This window comes from Bubalus bubalis, chromosome 9, assembly GCF_019923935.1.
Source record: "Bubalus bubalis isolate 160015118507 breed Murrah chromosome 9, NDDB_SH_1, whole genome shotgun sequence".
NCBI classification, from domain to species: Eukaryota; Metazoa; Chordata; class Mammalia; order Artiodactyla; family Bovidae; genus Bubalus; species Bubalus bubalis.
The window spans coordinates 37,804,869-37,828,768 of NC_059165.1; the positions used below are offsets into that span (position 1 = coordinate 37,804,869).

At 38.0% G+C, this 23,900-nt stretch overlaps 1 protein-coding gene across 6 annotated transcripts in view; it reads left to right on the forward strand.

Annotated features, from left to right (window-relative positions):
• GABRB2 (gamma-aminobutyric acid type A receptor subunit beta2) overlaps positions 1-23,900 on the forward strand; it is a 288,144-nt gene that overhangs the window by 226,168 nt on the left and 38,076 nt on the right. For 3 of the 6 annotated variants that reach the window (XM_025292289.3, XM_025292290.3, XM_006059368.4), the window contains exons 7-10: positions 12,854-12,991; positions 14,693-14,845; positions 18,750-18,994; positions 23,323-23,436. In XM_025292289.3, the coding sequence (XP_025148074.2) occupies positions 12,854-12,991; positions 14,693-14,845; positions 18,750-18,994; positions 23,323-23,436 (650 nt within the window). Of the gene's footprint in view, positions 1-12,853; positions 12,992-14,692; positions 14,846-18,749; positions 18,995-21,875; positions 23,301-23,322; positions 23,437-23,900 lie in introns of those variants that run through there. The other 3 variants (XM_044947361.2, XM_044947362.2, XM_044947363.2) reach the window with 2 other exon arrangements.

The window sequence follows — 23,900 nt, forward strand, 5'->3', positions numbered from 1 at the left end:
TTATTTTTATTTGTAATATAGAGAAAAATATGATTGCTAGTTTTAGGTATTTAATAACTTAGTAAATTGAATTATTTGTGGTTTTCCTCAAATAACATAACTTCAGATTAGCATAGCTATAGCATGCTCAGTCTCTAAGTCACGTCCTACTCTTTGTGACCCCATGAACTGCAGCCCGCAGACTCCTCTGTCCATGGGATTTTCCAGGCAAGGATACTGGAGTGGGTTGTCATTTCCTTCTCCAGGGAATCTTCCCTACCCAGGGATCAAACTTGTGTCTCTTATGTCTCCTGCATTGGCAGGCAGATTCTCTACCACTGTGCCACCTAGGAAGCCAATTTCAGATTAGAAATACTTTAAAGCAATGATTCTCAGTGTGTGGTCTAGAGTGTGGGGAGTACTGAGACCCCTTCTGAGTGTCCTTGAGGTCAGAGCTCCATTTGTAATACCAAGACTTTATTTGCCTTCTTCACATTGATTCTTTCAAAATGTACAGTCGTGTTTTCCAGAGGCCACATTATCACAACCACTGAAGGCAAAAGCAAACATGAGAATCCAGCTAATTTCTGTTAAGCCAATCATTAAAGAGATCTACAAAAATATGAAACAATGCCAGTCTTCTCAATAATACTTTCTGCTTTGTAAATATTGTAGTTATTCATAATAATATTATTTATATTGACATGTAATGGAATCATTACTATTACTTTAAATGAATTGATGAATTTTTAGATGTCTCAGTGTCATTTTATAACATGATAAGTATCATAGTATGACCCCACAAACAAAAGCTCTGGAGACAGAAATGGCAACCCACTCCAGTGTTCTTGCCTGGAGAATCCCCGGGACGGGGGAGCCTGGTGGGCTGCCATCTCTGGGGTCGCACAGAGTCGGACACGACTGAAGCAACTTAGCAGCAGCAGCAGTCATTTTTCAGGGTACAAAGGGATTCTGAGGTCAGAAATTTGAGGATGGCTGTTTTAGAAGAACAGCTTTATTTTTCAGCCATAGAATCTAAGTTCCAAAGAGAATATGATGTGCCCAAAATTCTACAGCTCATATGTAGCAGCACTGGAACGGAAATCCAGGTAGATCTCCTGATTTGGGTTATGCCATATGGCTCAGCCTATAATATTCATAAAACCAGTAGGAGATGCTCTGAAGTAATGCCCAAAGATGAATATAAATGTTAACCTGGAAATACAGGTACAGATTCCATTCTATAAAGAAAAATGTTTGCTGTTCTATTTTCTCCAGGACCTAGTGTTTTCCATTAGCTGTTGCTACTTAACAAGCTACCCCTCAAACCTAATGAACTAAAACAAGTACTGTTTATGATTGCTCAGGAGGCTGCAGGTCATCTGGGAGGCTCTGCTGCTCTGAGCCAGGCTTAGCCTGCATGTGTGGTCCTCACGAGCTGACTGCTGTGATGGGGTGAGTGGGTCACATGTCGTTCATCCTCCATGGGTTATCCAAGTGCTATTCCCATGGAGACAGCAGGATTCCAACAGAACCAGGGGAAACTGCCAAACCTCCAGTAGCCGAAGCTCAGAACTAGCTCACCATTGCTCCTTTGATTAAAACAAGTGGCAAGGGCAGCTCAGATTCAAGATGTAGGGAGATACTTCACTCACTTTTGAAAGGAGCTGCAATGTTATGGTGCAAAGGAGCATGGACATAGTGAGAGGAATAATTACAGATGGATTTCCATAATATTTCAGAATAATTTAAAAATAATGACATCGAATAATGTTATGAGGTGGTAAATATAGTAATAGGAATTGGACTCAAGTCTACAGAGGATTTAGTTCAAATTTCATTTCTGATGTTTGAGCACTTACCTTCTTTAAATTGTAGCTCCTTCTGTAAAATGGGGATAGTAACAGTTTCTACCTCAAAGGGCTTAAATGAGATGATGCTTGTGAAACACTTGGCTTCACACAGGAAATGCTTTTAAAATGTCATCCAGTAGTGATTTTTAAAATACCGTGCATTCATTCAGCTCAAAGGATTCTTCCTGACCCTCCCCCAGCTGAAATAGCAATGCCATGTTGATGGGTGTATGCCTGCAGAACAGCTTGTGTGCCAGTCAGCCCCAGAGGCCTCCTTCCTGCTCTTCACATAAGCCCTCTCACTCAACACAATTCTATTTCATCTCAGCAAATGTACTAAATATCTGGTATTTGCCACCTTTCTGCTCCAAGCCATCGTTACAAATTTGAGAAATGTGTGTTCTCTGTTTAAATAAGAACCCACAGTTGAGTATAGGAGGTGGATTCCTTAATAGATAACATTTAAATTATACAGAGTTCTAACAGAAGAGATTATGCGGGCACAGAAGGAGTTCCATATATGGAGTTTGAGAGCAGTACTTTTTTGGGTTTTTTTGGTTTGTTTTTTAGTCAGGACACATGCTAATAATTCGTATCACAGCTCAGTCACTCTTTTAGACCAAAAATTCTTCTGCAAGCCCATCCTGACATCCTTAAATGTGCACATCCTCAGCTAACCTTCCGTCACAAAGAAGGTACATGGAAGAACGGATTAAGATGGAGAAGCTCTGCCACAAGCAAGGCCCGCACTTCCTCTGCCACCCCTGCTTAGAAAGCAGATGGGCTGGTGTAACAGTTGATGGCATTTTATTGTACAGCTGTGCATATCTACTAAGCCATTCAATTGGCCTTGTTAAATTTAAACATCTTCCATTATCACTCTTGAGTTAACAAACACTTCGGTGTGACCATATCCCTTTTTCACCAGGGAACATTATTCCATTTGAGCAAGAGGTACTGGCTGCTTCTGGAAACTATTGTGGCAAATTGGTTTCCAAAATCTGTCAGCCCAGAGAAAGTCATTACCAGAGGGCCATGGCCATTCTAAGAATAATTTTCTTCAGCAAAGAATGACAGTATATATTAAAAGTCAGCAACGTCAGGAAGTTTCTTTCAACATAGGGTCTTTGCTTGAACTTGGTACTCCCTTTTATGAACTGGTACCAGGAGCAGTGAATATTCATTGGAAGGACTGATGCTGTAGCTCCAATACTTTGGCCACCTGATGCTAAGAACTGACTCATTGGGAAAAGACCCTGATGCTGGGAAGATTGAAGGCACAAGGGGACAACAGAGGACGAGATGCTTGGATGGCAACACCGACTCAATGGACATGAGTTTGAGCAAGCTCAGGGAGATGGTGAAGGACAGGGAGGCCTGACGTGCTGCAAACCATGAAGTCACAAAGAATCGGACACCACTAAGTGATTGAACAACAACCAGGAACACTGCCTTTTTTAATGATTTTGAGGCTGGTACATGGGAGTAATATGTCCCAAAACATAAACAGTGTGCAGGTTTGCAGTTCTTTCATCTTGCAGTTAAGTAAATGGCATCTGTTCATCACTACTCTCTCAAAGGGAGCAGAGATCTGGTGGGCCACAGCTAATGGAGCATGTGTGTGTGTGCTAAGTCACTTTGGTTGTGTCTGACTCTTTGTGATCCCAAGGACTGTAGCCCACAAGGCTCCTCTGTCCATGGGATTCTCTTGGCAAGAATACTGGAGTGGGTTACCATTTCCTTCTCCAGGTGATGTTCCTGATCCAGGGATAGAACCTGTGTCTCTTACCTCTCCTGCATTGGCAAGTGGATTGTTTACCACTAGCAACCCACTCCAATGTTCTTGCCTGGAGAATCCCAGTGATGGGGGAGCCTGGTGGGCTGCCGTCTATGGGGTTGCTCAGAGTCGGGCACGACTGAAGTGACTTAGCAGCAGCAGCAGCAGCAACACCTGGGAAGCCATGTCACATGTCAAACAGTTTGATTCAGAATTTTTGTACACATGCCACCCTTAGTAAAATATGTATTAAGGAGGAGAAGTGCTAGAGAGAAATTATCAGTCATGGTTCTTCAGCCTCCAGGTTAGTCTACTGATGAAGACCAACACATCCACAGATCCTCTATTGCAAAACTGGTGATAAAGAATATGAATAAGGATTCTAGCACAGTGCCATGGAAAACCTCAGGGGAAAAAAGAAAAAAATCCCCACTGAGGGAAGATGAGACCGTGTCTTGAGAAATATGGAAGTTGAAATGGGCCCTGAAAGTATGCAGAAATGTGATGTGAAAGATAAAGCTATTGCAAGTAACTTCATAATTTGAACCAAGGCTAGGCGGTCAAAGTGTTACTAATGACTGTGGGCAGAAGACCGGCTTTAAAAGAGGTAGAACTATAACAAATGAGGCTACAATAAACAGTTCTGAATGCCTGACTAAGAATTTGCATTTAATTCTGAACCTGCTGGGAAGGCCATCAAGAAATTCTCCATATATTTTTGTTTGCTTTTTAAGGCATAGAAGAAGCATCATCAACTTCTTTGTAAACAAAGGAATAATAGCAGCATGTTCAGTGTAGATTAGAGGAAGGGGCAACACCTAAAAGGTTGTTGACTAGTCCATTGAGGAATATAAATAAAAGATGCAAAGATCTAATGCAAGAGTAGAATAGCATTAAATATTCAAATAAAACTTGAATGAATACAATTTTGCAGAAAACCTTTAGATGTAGCCCCATCTTCCTTTCTCTTCTATTATTTCATTATTGGTGAACATAGGTCATAGATTATTAAAGAAAACCAGACCTTGAAAAGTGGTGGCATCAGAAATATCACCTCTTGTCCCTCATAAGAGAGGAAGAACTGGGAAAAGATACTTTAATTTTGGAGCTTATAAAAACTTAATGCAGAAGAAACTTTGTTCTCTGGGTCAGGATAGATACCAGATATGCCTTTCCTGACTCCCATGGCAAAGTAAATGAATTTTTCTCCATAAAAACTCATACTTAGTTGCTATCCAAAGGATGGTCCATGAACAAACAGCATCATTTCTACCTAGGATTTGTTAGAACTACAGAATCTTAGGCTCTACCTACTTAATCAGTGTTTGCATTTTAGCAAGATTTCCAAGTGACTTCTGTGCATACTAAATTTGAGAAGCACCAGCTTGTTTTTTTTTTTTTTTCTTTCTTTCTTTTTTAGCTAAAGGTTCTCTTTTCTGTATTGCTTCAGGATTTAGGGCTCATGCATGTGGAAAAATCAGGGTTGGGAGATGGAGAGGAATCCTAGTAACCATAACCCAGTCAAGTTCTCCTTTCAAGACAGAACCATTTTAAAGAGTGTAAGGCAGTGTCTGACACAGAAGGCTTTGTAAGCCACAGCTACTGTTATGATTGTTGTGGCTGTTTTTGCCTATTATTATTTTCAATTGCTTTCTCATGTCTGAAATATTATTTTAATTGCTTTAACTTTCCAATCACAGGGAAGCGTAAGAAACACTTCATGGAGCTAAACTGGCAGAAAGACCTACCACTTCACCCTGCTCCATACAGAGATAGTAAATACTGAGTTTTGCATTGAATTCCAATAAAGAAATGATCTTTAAAGTACAATATCTGACATTTTGCTTGATTATGATCGATTTCCTATTCTCTTACATCATACAATTTGAATTTGAAAATGGTAATAACAAAAAACTCAGTTATCTCTGATGTGGGACAAATTCTGGGTCATGACTTGATGATGTCCTCACTAAGGTGCCACTAGTTAATCAAGTATGACCCATCCTAGGCCAATTATTTGAGGCTGCTCGAGGTCTAGAAATGATTTGACAGCAGAACATTTGTGTCTGGCAGTCCATCTTAAAGAGCAGAGTGAAGAATAAGGTGCAATTAAGGAGTCAGAGCAATCACTCAGAGTGTCTTGGAAACACTTTCATTGCTGAATTTGAAGAGCTGTGGCTGACAAGTGAGTTTCTCTCTCTCTCCCTCTTGAAAGATCCCTGTAACTTTAATTGACTGTACTCAGTTGCACCTTTACACTTACGTACAGGCCTCTGCATGGAGTAGAGTCCATTCTCATTATAGACTGACAGACTTCTACTCTGGTCACTGAGTTAGTCATGAGAAGAGTGTTTGCATTCTTGTTCTCATCCTAAATGGCAGTACAGTTGACCCTTGAACAACACAGATGTTAGGGGCCCACCATCAACACAGTTGAAAATCCCCCTCTAATTTATAGTCAGCTCTCCATATCCACAGTTCTGCATCCTCAGTTCCACATCCATGGATTCAGCCAACCATGGATCATGTAGTACTGTAGTATTTCCTATTGAAAAACAATCCATCTACAAATGGACCTATTCAGTTCAAACCATGTTGTTTAAAGGTCAGCTGTACTATGTAGCTGTTGCTGTGTTGAATCAATGGAGACAGAATACAGATTACTACCTAAGAACATTTAACAGTCCAACTGGCAAAGTTAAAGTAAGTATCAGGAGAATAATAAATTGCTTTAATTTTCCACTGGGAAAAAAATGGCACCATTGATAATTCAGTTAATTCTTCTAAATATTCTCATCAGCCTCCACTGTTTAATATCTTGGTTCAGGTTCATATTTTTGACATATTAATATCCTTATAAAATGTAATATTTACTTAGTAGATAACAAAATGAATGTGTAAACTATAACTTAAATAAGGAAAAAGCTTATTTAAGTGCCATGTTACGTAGTTAGATATGTAAGAGTTGTGATAACCTGTTCAGCTATTTCATAAATGTTTTTAAAATGGTGTATTTTCCTCCTTAGATCTCATTTAGTTAGTGCATACATTTACCAATATCTATCATTCATGTCTACATAGATTTACAGATTAACATATTTGTCCTTCCTGATCAGGGTTTAGTAACATTTCATGCAGTTTTAATTCCTCCTAGATAAATTTCAATAAATTTGTATTTTGGTTTATCTGTAGGCCATCTGAATTGGTGTGGGTTATGTTTTAATGATAACAATTCGACTTAATCACTCAGTTTCTAGAATCCCATGAATAAAATATAAAAGATGAATTTAACTTGCAAGACACTAATGAGGAGCATCAGTGCATCTCTTCCTTCTGATATCCTTTAAAATATACCTAAATATTTTTTACTCATTACCATTATGAAAGCTGTAAAGTCAGGTCTTATGTATTTGCATATGTTTTCTTTTATTTTTTAATCCCATTGAGAGACTGCTAAATATTCCTTCAAAGAAAATTCAAAGAAAGGAAGAAAACTAGGTCTGCTTTCAGCTAATCCTACACGGTATGTTGAGCTGGCTTTTGAACTTGACCACCCTGGCACTGTTATGGATTGTCGCTCTTTCATCTACAAAAATCAATGATGCAGGAGTTTAGATTTGCTTTCCATTTGCAATATTCTATACTTGGTTAACCCAAAATGAAGGCAAGAAGGTTGGGTTTTTAAGCCAGCAGTAGCTAAGGAATATATACAATATACTGCTCCATTGTGTCAGATTCCATAATCTCAGACATCAAAATAACCTTCAAATGTTTTGACTATCACTTTGGACAGTCCTATAAATGTCACTGAGCAGCTAAGTTTTCTCACTGTGAAAATGCTTATATGTTTTTATGAAATAGCAAAGTGGCATGTAACTAAATACACGTTTTCATTTATTTTAAATAATTCTTGTTTAAAAAGAAAGTATTAAATTTTGAGCACTATCTACCAGGTACTTTTCTAAAGTGTTTTATAAGGAACAGTTTATTGTTCCTGCTTAACAACTCTGTGACATAGATATTACTATTATTATCTCAATTTTCGTGTGAGAAAATTGAGGATCAAGAGAGGTTAGGTAACTTCAGTTCAGTTCAATTCAGTCACTTAGTCATGTCTGACTCTTCGCGACCCCATGGACTGCAGCATGCCAGGCTTCTCTGCCCATCCCCAACTCCCAGAGCTTGCTCAAACTCCTGTCCATTGAGTCAGTGATGCCATCCAACCATCTCATCCTCTGTCATTCCCTTCTTTTCCTGCCTTCCGTTTTGCCCAGCATCAGGGTCTTTTCCAGTGAGTCAATTCTTTGCATCAGGAGGCCAAAGTATTGGAGTTTCAGCTTTAGCATCAGTCCTTCCAATGAATATTCAGGATTGATTTCCTTTAGGGTGGACTGCTTGGATCTCCTTGCAGTCCAAGGGACTCTCAGGAGTCTTCTCCAACACCACAGTTCAAAAGCATCAATTCTTCGGCGCTCAGCTTTCTTTATGGTTCAACTCTCACATCCATACATGACTACTGGAAAAACCATAGCCTTGACTAGATGGACCTTTGTCAGCAAAGTAATGTCTCTGCTTTTTAATATGCTGTCTAGTTTGATCATAGCTCTTTCCCAAGGAGTAAGCGTCTTTTAATTTCATGGCTGCAGTCACCATCTGCAGTGATTTTGGAGCCCAAGAAAATAAAGTCTCTCACTGTTTCCCCATCTGTTTGCCATGAAGTGATGGGACCAGATGCCATGATCTTAGTTCTTTGAATGTTGAGTTTTAAGCCAGCTTTTTCACTCTTCCTCTTTCACTTTCAAGAGGCTCTTTAGTTCTTCTTTGCTTTCTGCCATAAGGGTGGTGCCATCTGCATATCTGAGGTTATTGATATTTCTCCTGGCAATCTTGATTGCATCTTGCCTGGCACAAAGATTGCATCTTTATCCAGCCTGGCGTTTTGGATGATGCACTCTGCATATAAATTCAATAAACAGGGTGACAATATACAGCCTTGACATACTTCTTTCCCAATTTGGAACCAGTTTGTTGTTCTATGTCCAACTGTTGCTTCTTGACCTGCCTGCAGATTTCTCTAGCTGATAAGGTGGTAACTTGCCCAACTAATATATAAGGAGAAATGTATAATGAAGGATTTTTCTGTTATACTCAAGGGCTATGTTTTCATCAGGTGACTTTTATTGAATTCACTCAGAAGATATTTATTTAAGGCCAGGTACTCTATGTGCCAGGTACTCTGCTAGAATCACAATGCCAATCATCTGGATATACAACCATTGTTCAAATCCATATATATATATAAATAATTGTTCAGTAATTGATGCCAAGTGCCTATTCTCTGCAAGGTATTGTCTAGCAAGCACTATGTAAAATATCTGGCATTTTGAAAAAAACCTATATTTTATTATAATGTTTCTACCTATTAAAAAACCATTAGGCTTCTCCTCTTCAACTGTATTGAAATAACATTGGTACTCCATGCCTCTCTGCAAAAAGTTTCTGTTACAAGATTTGTAGTGATGAACAAAAAGAGATAAATACTGAAATTTTACTTTAAAAATTTATTTTAAATCAAGGTTTTGGATGAAGAAAGGAGACTAGAGGACCAGAAACACATTCTTTACTAGTTTAATTGAGTCCTCTATTGCAGTGGTCCCCAACCTTTTTGGGACCAGAGCCCAGTTTTTTGGAAGTCAGTTATTCCATGGACCAGGGGCAGAGGAGATGATTTGGGGATGATTCTAGCATGGTACATTTATTGTGCACTTTATTTCTATCATTGTTACATTGTGATGTATGGAAAAACACTTATAAAAATCATCATAATGTGTGAATCATATCATCAGGCATTAGATTCTCAAAAGGAGTGCGCAACCTAGATCCCTCCTATGCACAGTTCATAGTAGGGTTTGTACTCCTAGGAGAGCCTCCACTGATCTGACAGGAGGCGGAGCGTAGGCAATAATGCTTGAGATGGGGAGAGGCTGTAAATACAGATGAAGTTTAGTGGGCTCACTGGCCGCTCACCTCCTGCTGTGCAGCCCACTTCTTAACAGGCCACAGAGTTGGGGACACTGCTCCACTGGAAATACTGAGTTGACTTTTCTCTTGTCCTATTCTTTTGAAGATGGCTGCATTCTAGAAAACTATTGCCTTCTCATTTCATAAATACTTTTTTCATGTGTATACACAGATTCAGTTTTATAATACATTTCTAGCTTTCTGGCTTGAAATTAGGAGTAAGTTGACCTTTTGTTATTTTAAGTTGTTTTATGGAAGGTGGGAATGTCATCGACTCCAAACAGTTTTTTGTTTTTTTTTAATTTTATTTTATTTTTAAACTTTACATAATTGTATTAGTTTTGCCAAATATCAAAATGAATCTGCCACAGGTATACATGTGTTCCCCATCCTGAACAGTTTATAACTGAGAAATATATTTCGATAACCAATGAGAAATGGGATTAAATTTGAGTCAAAGTCCTGGACTGTGAGTGTTCCCATAGCCACCTTAGGAAAATTTTGCCATTTAGAAAAAGAGTAATTATCCTTTGGGACAGACAGCTGAGTTCTTAGATTTAGGTGGAGAATATTAATGGAGTAGATTATTAAGGAGTGAGCTCTTTTCTGAGAATCTGCTTGCTATGCCATTTACTTAAAACCTAGGCTTTCCTTTAAAATCATGAAAAATTTACTTTTAAATCATGGTTTTAAGTAAAAAAAGACATTCTCTAACAAAATAAAGGACTCTATATGTAATCATGCTGATAAAAATGTTGGTGATGTATATCTATTTAAACTCCACAATTTTTATTACAGTTTGTGATGTTTGCAAATAAATGTGCTTCCATGCATGCTTAGTCGCTTCAGTCGTGTCTGACTCTTTGTGACCCTATGGATTATAGCCTGCCAGGCTCCTCTGCCCATGGGAGTGGGTTGCCATGCCCTCCTCCAGGGGATCTTCCCAACCCAAGGATCGAACCTTCATCTCCTCTATTACAGGTGGATTTTTTACCACTGAGCCTCTGGGGAAGCCCTGGCAAGTAAATAACCCTTTTAAAATCATTAGCTATTGTCCAAAAACCTATCATTATGGAATCACAAGTTCAAGTTCTCAGTAACTGTTCCAGGAAAACTACATTTCTATTATCACACAAAGATGACTGCTCTTTTGAATAAAGAGAACGTCATATTTCTAGAAAAGTCAAGACATTGCCTGACATTGCTATGATTTACACAGATTCTCAAAGAGAGGGTACTGTAATTCTTTGAAAAATAATTTGCTTCCACTTTTTCAGAGATTTGACTTTCTCTCTGGCAAAATGTGGTTAATTAGAAATCTCAAGAACTAAGAACTAGAGGATTGGCATTCTAGTCCTCAGTGTTACACTAACTAGTCACATGTCAAAAGGCAAAGAACTTAAACTTAAAACAAGTCTTTGTTTTCTAAGTCTTTTAAGTCTTAAAAAATTCTGTTTTGTTGCTTTTGAAATTGGGGGAAGCAATATATGTTCTCCAAGCTTCCCTTGTGGCTCAGCTGGTAAAGAATCTGCCTGTAATACGGGAGATCTGGGTGTGATCCCTGGTATGAGAAGATCCCCTGGCGAAAGAAAAGGCTACCCACTCCAGTATTCTGGCCTGGAGAATTCCATGGATGTGCAGTCCGTGGGGTCACAAAGAGTTGGACACAACTGAGTGACTTGCACTTACTTATAGCTCCTGCTAAGTTGCTTCAGTCGTGTCCGACTCTGTGTGACCCCAGAGACAGCAACCCACCAGGCTCCCCTGTCCCTGGGATTCTCCAGGCAAGAACACTGGAGTGGGTTGCCATTTCCTTCTCCAATGCATGAAAGTGAAAAGTGAAAGTGAAGTCGCTCAGGTTGTCTACTTGAAAGTTATACAGTCGTGTCCGACTCCTAGCGACCCCATAGACTGCAGTCTACCAGGCTCCTCCGTCCATGGGATTTTCCAGGCAAGAGTACTGGAGTGGGGTGCCATTGCCTTCTCCACTTATAGCTCCTAGACTTGTAAAAATTCAGCTATCTGGATACAGATGTTCTTTGAAGAGATCAATGTGATAAACAAATATACTGTGTGCTTTGAGGGGGGATTTATGGGGGCTGGATGAGTTTGTATAATATTGGTATTTGCTGGATTTCACTGCATGCTTCCCTCTACATCATTGTTTACAATATAAAATGTGTCTATTCATTGCAGTTATATTTATGCTTACTAATTAGTTATTAGTTAGCTTCCCTTGTGGTTCAGCTGATAAAGAATTCGCCTGCAATGAGGGAGACCTGGGTGTGATCCCTGAGTTGGGAAGATCCCCTGGAGAAGGGAAAGGCTGCCCACTCCAGTAATTTGGCCTGGAGAATTCCATGGACTATATAGTCCATTGTGTCGCAAAGAGTCAGACACAACTGAGAGACTTTCACTTTCATTAATTAGTAAATGTATGTTTGCCCCACTCTGTCCCATGTATTGAAAGGATCATCATCCTTTTATTATTTTATAAATAAAATGTTTTTATTATACAGCAAGTCTGCACTGACAAGCATAGTAGGTGTCCAATAAGTAATTGTTGGATGAATGTAACCAAACCCCTTAAATGTGCTGTGCCTTTGCAGTGTACACTATTCATTTGTACTTACGCTCTTAAAACTCCTGGAATTAATGTTGATTTAAATTTTTAGGGAGTTCTTTGGAATTTAGATATGCTACACAGTCAAATTTAGAGATCACGTCTGTGAATATTAAAAAAGTTAGTGGCTCACTTCTTCATAATCACTCCTTTTCCAACTTGAAATCCAGATATTTTGTATTGGCAGGAGAGGGTTCAGTACTATTCAATGCTGTACTGATAAATGATTTTCTTCTTCTTTTCTTCTATTAGAGTACCATCCAGGGCTAAGTGATAACATGATAATATTTGAGAGAATGAGATTCGTAATCAGATAAACCTAGGTTCAAGTCCCAATGATACCACTTCCTAGTTACAAGACTTAATACAAGCTGTTAATTTCTCTAAGCTTATTTCTGTAATGTGGGCCTAATTATTCTTCCACAGTGGGATTATTGTGAGGATTAAAGGTGGTAATATACTTAAAGTGCTTGGTATGATACCAAACACATAATAACCTTTAGCTGTAGCTATTATCCTTTACATAGTTCATCTTCTAAACAGTTTTTGTTTCTATTTTGTCTGTCTCCTGTGTATCTGTGTATGTGTTTCCTTTTACAGATGGATATACAACCGATGACATTGAGTTTTATTGGCGTGGGGATGATAACGCAGTGACAGGAGTAACCAAGATTGAGCTTCCACAATTCTCTATTGTAGATTACAAACTGATCACCAAGAAGGTTGTTTTTTCCACAGGTTTGTATCAGGGGAAATGGTTAAGAGAAAAGAGGCTTTATCATATTTTGCCAGAAGAGTTCATTTATATCAGGATTGGGTCCCAGGAAAGAATGGGGACTCTAGAAGACTTAGGTCTGTGAAAATGCTCAGTTCCCCAACAAGCCCATTTGGAACCCATCAAGTTATTTTCAAGAAGGTACCCACAGCAAAGCAAATGTGTCTCATATACTAGAGGAGGGAATAAGGGTTAGAGATGGCGTATGGAGAGAGAAATGACCCAGAAACAACCTGGGTCAGAGCTGTCCCCCTGGTGTAATGCATCTCACAGAACTGATTATAATTCTTTGAAACACACTGAGGACAGCCAAGTCACAGTTTACACAAGTCTGACCACAGTGAAATTCTCTAAAGACAATAGGATAGGAGGATTTCACATTTTTCTCAGAGGTCAGGACTTTCCTTATGTAGCCTTACCTACTGTTCGAAGCTCAAAGATTTTCCAGATGTTTAGAGTGTCTCGATGCCTTTACCATCTTACTCTTCCAGAACTGAGGTCAGGCTGGTTTTAGGAATGCAATGCCCAGGAATGCAATAATTTTCTCCATACTCATTAAAAGAAAATTAATAAGCCCCCAGGAATATACCTCTTTTATTTTTCTTATTGAAATGAATTCCTCAAGCACAGAAATAGCTAGTACTGTAACTGTAGATCTTGAATTGTCCTTCTGCTAAGGACTCAGGACTTCCTGTCCCTGAAAACTACTTCAACCAAGAATACAAAATAGCCTCCAGCTTTGCAAAGAGAACAACAGAAACTTTTCCTAGATTTGAGGTCCTCTGAACCCCTGAGACACTATGGAAATGAGTTTCTACTTAAAATATTTTTTCTTTAATATTAACGTACTTGCTTCAGCCCATGAGGGCTAGACAAGGCTTTCTTTCAATTAGTAAGAATATTCTCCCCTGCCCTACATGCACACACCCTGTTTATCAGTGTGACTTTTTTATGTTTTAAGACCATGTTCTGTTACGTATCTTGTTTAAAATATAATTCCCTAGATTCCCACCATCAAAGGACCCAGTTTCAAGAATCTGATCCTTTAGTTATGTCCCCCACAAATATTCCTCAGGAAAAGTGACTCTCCATCCATATTTTGGTGGGTCAGAAATCCCTTTGTAACTTTGATGGACGCAATGAAATCAGATAAAATACTGCATGCACATGAAAATGTCACAAAATTTCAGGGAGTTGCTGCACCAACTGAAGCCTTGCCACTGATCCTCACCTTAACATGCATCCAGGGGCTTGTTGAAGAGCTGTCTTACGCTGCAGTCAGAGTGTGCATCGTTATTCTTATGTATAAAAATGTACAGGATGGACTTGCTGAGAAACAATTAAAAGGGGAACAAAGGGACTGTCTCAAAGTGTCTTATCATTACAATTGTAGAGAATGTAAACCTTTGATTCAGTGTAGGAGGCTGAGCAGGGAAGAGCTGGAATTCTTTTAATTACTGGTGACTGTGGGATATAGTCAACACTGAGTAAGTCTTGCTAATTAAAAGCCCTGTTTGCTCAACTACTTTTGTATAAGGAAGTGCCCTTCACCAGAAGCTAAAATTGAATTTAGGGAAGATATAGAAACTGTTTATGGGTCTTTAAGGGAAAGTATCCTATAAATACTGATTGATAATGATGATGTTTTAAAATTGTCTTTCTAGGTTCCTATCCCAGGTTATCCCTCAGCTTTAAGCTTAAGAGAAACATTGGTTACTTTATCCTGCAGACATATATGCCATCTATCTTGATCACTATCCTCTCCTGGGTCTCCTTCTGGATTAATTACGATGCTTCCGCTGCAAGAGTGGCATTAGGTAGGCATGGGTCCGAGTGCTTGCAGCGTGTGCCTGTGTGTGTTCATGCTCTGGTGTACTTTTCCCTTACCCTCAAGTTTGTGATGCATGACGAGACCTGACTGCACACATTACAAGAATTTGGATATGAGACGTTGGATGATCTGGTTCAGCGTTTAAATCAATTGAACACTAATTAAAACTCTTTCATGTCAAAATTAGTTAACTATATAACTGTCAGTAATGAAATTAGTCACATCAGCTTGATATTTTTATTGAAGCATAGTTCATGTAATACCGCTTGGTAATTGTTCAGTTTTTATCTGTGTTTTCTTACCTGAAAAGACCTATCTTCCATCTTTTTTTTTCTGAGTAAGAAACAAAGAAATGCAATGTGTAACAAATCAGTGAGCGGAAAGAATTCTAAAGGTTGATTAAGGTTTTGGAATAGCATGACAGGGGACAGGAGACAACAAAGTATAAGAACATTGGGAAATCATCCATGGCATCACTTATCTTATGCTTTGATGTTTTTCCATTATAATATCAAAGGAAGAGAATAAATTACAGTTCATGAACATTTTTATGTTGCTAACTCAAGATATAGTAAATTTATCACCTTTTACATGATCTTTATTAAGTCCTGACTAATCCTTATAAAATATAAAGTTGTTAACTGCTCCACCAGTAAATCTCAATTAAATCAGTATTTCCTTAGCAAAGTCATTTATTTATTCATTCAACAACATTTTTTGCATACCTACTATGCGTCATACATATGAGGCACTGGAGATAAAACCGGTGCCCTTCTGGAAATTATGTTCTAACATAAAAAGGTAAAAAGTAAATTTATTTTGCATATAACATGCAAATTACATAATATAGTAAACATAGGAAGTAAGCAAAAGAAGGGGAGGGCATACTGGGGGACAGTTTAGCATCATCAGGGTAAACTTCATTCAGTAATTGCCAATGGACAAAGACCTGAAGAAGACTGAGTCACATCAATGTCTAAATGAGTCTATTTCAGCAAGATGAAAAGGCCCCCAGGTAGAAACAGGCCAAAGAGGTGAGCAAGGTGACCAGTAGGTGGGTGCAGATTGAATTTCTGCGTACAGATGTCAGGCAGAGGGAATGAAAAGATGTTGAAGTGGTCCAGGAGCCATCATAACGTCTTTATTTTTATTCTGAGTGAAATTAGTCACTGAGCAAAGTGACATGATTTCACATATAAAGGAATAACTTAGACCGCTGGATTGAGATTAGATTGTGGTGGTTCTAGGATGGAAGGAGCATTGATGACCTCTTAGACTGAATCAAGTCCCCTGTGATATAGTCTCCTAAAATACCGTAGAACACCCTTGGACACGAACAACAGTTATAATTTATATTTATTTGGTTTGTGATATCCTTTTTCTTCATAGTATTGAAGATACCTTGGGGGAAGGCCCATACCTAATTTTGCTCCAGTTATATCTGTAGTGTCTCACACGGTGAATGGTGTTCAGTAAATATTTGCTGGACACAGTAATGAATGGAACTTGTAAATATCCTGTTATTCCAAAATAAAAGTCTCTTTTCATTTTTATGCCTATTATAGGAATAGTAAATAAGTTATTTACTTTTTAAAGAAATGTTTAAAATGTCTTTTATGTGAGCAGTTTAATACTAGGTCAGAAACACCTTAACATAAGATTTAGATAAGTAGTGAAATCAGTATTGTCAGTTTTTATAATATACATGTAATAGTCATGTCATACAAGATAAGCTCTAGATGAAATAATGAAAAGTAAAATTGGAAAATGTATCAAACTGACTAATACAGAAAAGATATGAGAACTATAAAACACCTAGATCTAAAATATAACCATGGTTTTTCTGGCCATGCTCAGAATCAGATGCTCAAATTTATTTTTTCTGTGTCTATTTCATGAGCATGTAGACAAACAAGACGAAAAGTATGATTGAGCTTATTAGACAAAATTAAATCAGAAAACATATGTTCCTAAAAAAATAATAGAATTCAAAATTAACATTGGGCTGTGTCATTGGGTAGTATGTTAAGGACACAGGTTTTGGAATTAGAGAGATCCCAGTTCAGATGTTGACTCTACAACTTCACATCTGTGTGATCTTGACTTCTGACTCCCATTTTCACATTACTCTTTTGCTACAAAGCTGGACCTTATCAAACCTCAGGACTTTGAACTGCCAGTGCTTTTATCCAGCATTTCTCTGTCCCTCCAGTTATAGCTTTAAGGGAAACTACTCCCCACTGTTGAAGATGCTCCCTCAGCTGGGCAAAAAATTATAACCTGAGCTAGTGTGGCATTTCCCATAAAGAATCGTGTGATACTTCTGTAGTATTAATCTGTGCATTATGTGCCTACATTCCCAACGCCAAAACACGAAGGCTAGATACCTGCTTCCTGTTACTTTCCACCTCTAGTTTCCATATTTTTGCCATCATTTGTTCATAGCATCTATTCATTGATTTCAATATGCATTCGTTGATTTCAGTACTATTACTATTATTTGGGGGCTTCCCAGATGGCGCTAGTGGTAAAGAATCCACCTGCCAATGCAGGAGATGAAAGAGACGCAGGTTCGATCCCTAGGTCAGGAAGATCCACTGGAGTAGGAACTGGCAACCCACTCCAGTGTTCTTGCCTGGAAAATTCCATGGCCAGAGGAGCCTGGTGGGCAAGAGTCCGTGGGACTGCAGAGAGTTGGTCATGATTGAGCAACTAAGCACACACACACACGCACAATTATTTTATTTCCCCTTCATTACTTTCTTATTCTGAAAGACTCTATGCTGGTATTCTATTTCCCATCTTGTATGCTTCCCGTCTGTGCTCCACTCTGGTGCCAGAGCGATTGTCTAAACAGTTTGTCCCTAATGCCTATCTGGTTGAAGCTGGTCAGTGGCTCCATGTTGCCTTCAGTTTTAAGTTCAAGCTCTGCATTAAGCTCTCTGTATGTGGCTTTCCATTATTCGGGCCTTACTTAATCTCCACTTTTCTCATCCTTCTTCCCGTCATATCCTTTAATGTACCCACAATGAATTTCTTGAGACTCTTTTCATGGGCTGTGTACTTTCATCCCCACAGAGCACCTCCCTAAAAAAACTCTCTCTACTACCAGTGCCCTTAGATCTACTATCACTTTTGATCTCCAGGTTTTGGTTGCCTGGGTAACTCCCACTCATTGTCCAGGACTCAGCTCCAAAGGTGGGATTTCCTGATCGTTCCCCTGCCACATCATGAGCTAAATTATGATCAACTCTGTTTTCTCAACTCCTATCTTACACACATGTCTGTCATAGCATTTAATTCGCATCTCCAAGTCCCACACTAGATACATAACTATAACCATAAAGCTATGATTAAAGAAAATGTCCCCAATGATTAATGTTTATTACAAATTAATGATGTATGCATATTTCCTAGGCCTATCACAGGGCTGATATATAATAATTGCCCAGTATATATCGTGTGCTTCCCTCATAGCTCACCTGGTAAAGAATCCACCTGCAATGCAGGAGACACCGGTTTGATTCCTGGGTCAGGAAGATCTGCTGGAGAAAGGATAGGCTACCCACTCCAGTATTCTTGGGCTTCCCTTGTGGCTCAGCTGGAAAAGAATCCACCTGCAATGCAGGAGACCTGGATTTGATCCCTGGGTTGGGAAGATCCCCTGGAGAAGAGAAAGTCTACCCACTCAGGTATTCTGGCCTGGAGAATTCCATGGACTATATAGTCCATGGGGTCGCAAAGAGTCAGACTTGACTGAGTGACTTTCGCCCACTCACTCATATATTGTGTGGGATATATGAAAAAGTAAAAGAGTATAGTTAACCTTTCCAGCTATGATGAAATCAGCAAGCAAATACAAACATTATTACTCTGTCTCATTTTTGCAGGAATTACAACTGTACTAACAATGACCACTATCAATACCCACCTCCGGGAGACTCTCCCTAAGATCCCTTATGTGAAGGCCATTGACATGTACCTGATGGGGTGCTTTGTCTTTGTTTTCATGGCCCTTCTGGAATATGCTTTGGTCAACTACATCTTTTTTGGGAGGGGACCTCAACGCCAAAAGAAAGCAGCTGAAAAGGCTGCCAGTGCCAACAATGAGAAGATGCGCCTGGATGTCAACAAGGTAGGTTCAAAGGGCAAGCCCTCCTTGCTTCTTAAAGTCATAGAAGAATGCCTGCCATATAGGTTCATGGTCTTGTTAACAAATGAGAAAACTAAAGCCCAGGGAAGACATCATTTGTGATGGAGACATAATTAGGGCCCAAATTTATGACACATTTAGATGCCCTTTACCTTAACACTAGGGTGGCCCAAACTGTGGTCATCTGAGACCACTTTTGTGACTTTTTCCATTTATGAGTAGAATATGTACTATTATTTACTTTATGTTTATCTAAACTAACTCATTTTATCTAAATTTATTTATAAAGGAAATTTCATATCATTATATCAGTATTACTTGCTGGAAGATAATCTTAAATGAAACTACACTATTAATTCTAGGTTATATTACATAGAGGCTATGAGCCTGAGCTCTGCATTCTCTTTGATTTAAAAGAGAAATAAGCAAGTACAGACTTGTGTTAAAGACTCACCAGCAACAAACTGGCACTTTGTTTGTGAAGTCATCAGATGGATAGAAAGAGAAGTGGAAGGGAAAAAAAGAATAACCTTCTAAGTGACAGATAATTAGTTAATGCCTTTCACATTACCACCTAAAATCCTTGAAGCATTTGAGTACAAGAGGCCACCATGTTGCTTAAGTCAGGCATAGTCAAAAAACAATTTCCATATGGTTTTAAATCCAATCTATTTTTTAAAGCAATGGTTTTCAATCTTGGGTGCCCAATCAAATGACAAGGAAAGTATTAAAAATTACTGAAGCTTAGGTTTCTTCCCTGGAAATTCTGATTTGGTTGTCCTGGGGTATGCCTAAGCATCATAATTTTTTAAATTCTCCTAATATTATTCTAATTTGCATTCAAGATTTAGAATTTCCATTTTGAGCCTATTGATAGCAGTTCCAATAGATCTACCTGTCTATACTTCAAAAATACTTCACCTGGCTTTCCTGCACTGGTAACTTTCTGCACTGAGCAGAATATTTATGCACATGCTTTCCCTGAGTCCAAATTTAGACCCTTCAAAATATATGAGAAAAACAAGGTCTTATTTTAATATATCCCATACATAGTGTTTATAAAGTAGTACGTAATGTGGATTTGATAAATAGCTCATAGTGATGGAACTAAGAAAATGGTAATACTTTTAAGCCATCTGGAATTGTTAACCATCCAATAATTATTTAATTGACATTTTAATATTTCTAACTTCAATTTAATTCCAAGGATAGCATACCATAAATCATCTCTGCCATTGAATTTTATCTGGAGCAAATCCAGTGAAAATTTCTGACTCACTGATATTTTCCATATATCCATAGGTCTGATATTTGATTTTGGACTATTCTCTAAATCAAAGGCATTCCTTTTCCAGGAGATGATATTCATAATAATGCAAATTTTAAGTGTGGCCCTTATAAGTCAGTGAACCACAGGGTCTAGGAAGTTGTCAATCCCTTTTAAATGCTCTCGGTTTCAGTTATTGGGATCTGTTAATAGATTCCAAGGTAGCATTATGGCCCTCTCAGTCTATCAAATGATAGAATGCTTTTTAAATCCATTTTATGATTTTCCTGATAAGAGTAGCTTTAGTAAAGAAGAGAAAATGAATAAATAAATAAAACTATCTCATAGGACTGCAGTTTGAAATGAGACTCAATCAATTGCCTAATGCAAAACTAACTTAAGATTACATCTGATCTATTTTTACTTTCATCGACCCTATTTTTTACTTATCAATTTGCATTTAAATGATACATTTAAGTACCAGAGAGTGGCAGTTTTGTTGCAAACTGAACCTGGAGAGCTTCAGACAGTTTTAAATTCAGTGTACAAGATGAAGGTAGGGAATGGTTCAATGGGCAGGTACCCCATAGTGATGCAGAACCCATCCTCTTGTCTATTGTTGGATTTGCAATTCAGAGCAGAGAATGTGAGAGAACAAAAAAGATATCAGAGTTCTTCTAGTGCAGTGGTTCTCAAATCACAGGCAGTTTTGCCCCTGGAAGAGTATTGACAATGTCTGTAGAGGTTTTCAATGGTCAGAACCATGAGGAGGGGATTATCACTGATATCTAGTGGATAGAGGCCAGGCGTGCTGCTGAACATCAAATAGTGCATGGGACAGCCTCCGCATGACAATTATCCAACCCAAAATGTCAGTCCTTCTGAGGTTAAAAAAACCCTGTGCTAGTCCAATCCTCTGGTTTCCAACTTGAGAAAAATATAAGATGCTTGTCCTGTTCTTAAAACTCTTTAGCATAAATTATATGAGTTGTTTCTCTGCTTTCTCAATCAGCATGCATAACATCATGGTTTCAGAAGTTACCATTTAGCACAAAGTTCTGAACAAATATTTTGGAGTCAGATTTGACATTTACCATTTAATAGTTATATGATAATAGGCCAAAAAACCCTCTCTGACCCTTCAGTTTTCTCATCTGTAAAATGGAGTTAAGTCCTTTTTCAGCAGTTACTATGAAGTTATGATAAAATGTAGAGAGAATAGCATAGTTCTCAGAATATGATTGGCACTATGTAACTGATGAATATTAATAAAATTATAAGCATGATTACTTTTAATAAAATTTTCAGTCTCCAGTCCTATTGGTGGTACTTGCCTCTGCATTTTACATGCTCTGATATGTAGGATTCAATCCCATCTCTAAAACAAGAGTATCATCTAGAGGAATGTTTCACATTGGAAATTTTAAAGTCAAAGCAAAGAAATCACTTTTCAACAGATACTAGCTATAAAATCTGTAACAGACCAACCAAAAACTGCATCAGTTATTTCTTAGGCCAGAATACTTACAGCCATTTGATTAGATTTTAAAAGGTAACTATCTAATACCAGACTCTTTTTTTTTTTTTTTTTTTTAGCCCAGCATGGAAGGTTAGAGGAGGCCCACAGAGGACTCTGATTGCACAATGCTGTCTTTCTTTTCAGCATTATGAATAATGCTACTTTCATTCTTATCAAAAATGTTCCTTCTTTTCAATTGTAATTCTACAGTCATTTTTTTTTTTTTTTAAGCTCAGGCACATATAATCAACCAAGTATTGTTGGATGCTCTGGAGATATCAGTCATGAGGAGAAGGATTCACTTTTATAGGTTCTTTTGATAGTTTTTTTAAGAGATAGAGGCAGCATGTCAGATAATCTAAAGTGATTTTTAAACTATTCTGTGTCCTAATGTCAGAGGGGGATGAAAATGGGAAGCCTAGCCAGGTGGGAGCCCACTCACTGGTGCTGAAAAGTATACTTCCAGTTTTCTAATCTCTGTATAAGCTTCATGTAAGGTCTTATTTTAACAAGAGTATCTGCAGCTCTTAGAACAATCCTTAGCCTTGTGTTTAAACTGATGCAAAAACTAAGGCTCTTAAGGAAAATGAAATATCCAAGGTAGCATAGCAGAGTTAACAAGATTTCTGAGGCCATCTAGGTTTTCCAGTCCTTATCCAATAAAATTTAAAAGTCGATTCCACATTATCCATATTTTCAGTTCAGTTAACATCACCTAAAATAAACCTTTCTGTCTATACACAAGAATCCATAACTGACAATCACTATTACTTTCACAGTTGTCTCCATGTGACAAATTAAATTGTAAAATACTAAGATTTTAAAAAACAAACCTCAAACTAGTAAGAGTTCTACTGAATATTTTTCCCAAGCATCTTTAGAAGTAGTTAAAAAAAAAATGCAGTATCTTTTTCAAATGTTAGGAAAGTCCTCCTGTTACACCTTGCATTCTTCTATTTTGTGTGTGTCTCTGTGTGTGTGCTTGTAGAATTTTCTGTTGATAATTTCACCCACTTCTCTTGTTTATCCTCCAAGTTTTAGCTCTTTTTTCTTTTAAGCTTTATGTTGTTTTCTTGTTTATTTTTCTGCCAATAACTAGATATATATATTTTTGAGAATATAGTTACTTCATCTTTTCAATACCATTATTCTTGGATATGTGAATTGCCTGCAGTATCCTTATTGTATTGAGAAACCCACAGCCACCAGTTTTCCAAATAAAGCTGTGCTGAGAATATCTCTATTGGGGGGACATCTTTCATTCTGCATTCATGGGTTTTATGAGTCTCTAAGTTGTCTTTTTCATTGAACCTAAGATCTTTTAAATTTATTTATTTATAATGTTTGGAATTAGATTTTTAAGTGATAACGTTAAAAAGATATAACTAGAAGTCCTAGTTTCTGTTAACGTCGGTCTTTCTAAAGGCCAGTAGCATTTATCTATATCCAATTTACTTTAACCACCAATCCTAATCTAGTGGCATCAGTCGACTTAATTAGCACATTCTCTACTTTGTCTTCCAGATTTTTTATAAAGATATTAAACAAAATGGGACCCAATATCGATCCTTGTGGGACCCAACTGGAAACCTCTCCCCAACTAGACGGACTACCAATTACGATTTCTCTCTCTATACGGTTAGATAGCGAGTTTTTAATCCATTTATTTGTATTTCTGTTGGAGCCAATTTGTTTAGCTGTTCCCGTTAAAATAATGTATGGGAGTTTTTACAGATAACCTATGGACTTGTATCCATAGAGACGTGGGGATGTGTTAAACGTTTTCATTGGACCCTAGTGGGATTTTCTTGGGTTTTTTTTTTTTTTTTTCAATGTAGTTATGATGAATCTAAACTGCAGTGTTCCATTCAGTCATTATTGTTGTGCTAAAGAAAGAAACCAGATGGATCATGTTTTGAGAGCTCCTTTTCATTTGTGTTGAGAATGTGGAGTGTCATTATATGCCCCGGCCTTTCTTAGTTTTCTTGTTGTGTTTCTTCTGGTTGTTGGAATAGGTGGAAAATTATAGTCCCTCCCTAGGTTGGCTCAGAATTCAGGAACCTATATTTTTCTGTCCTAGATTATTCATTTGTGTCTGAGAA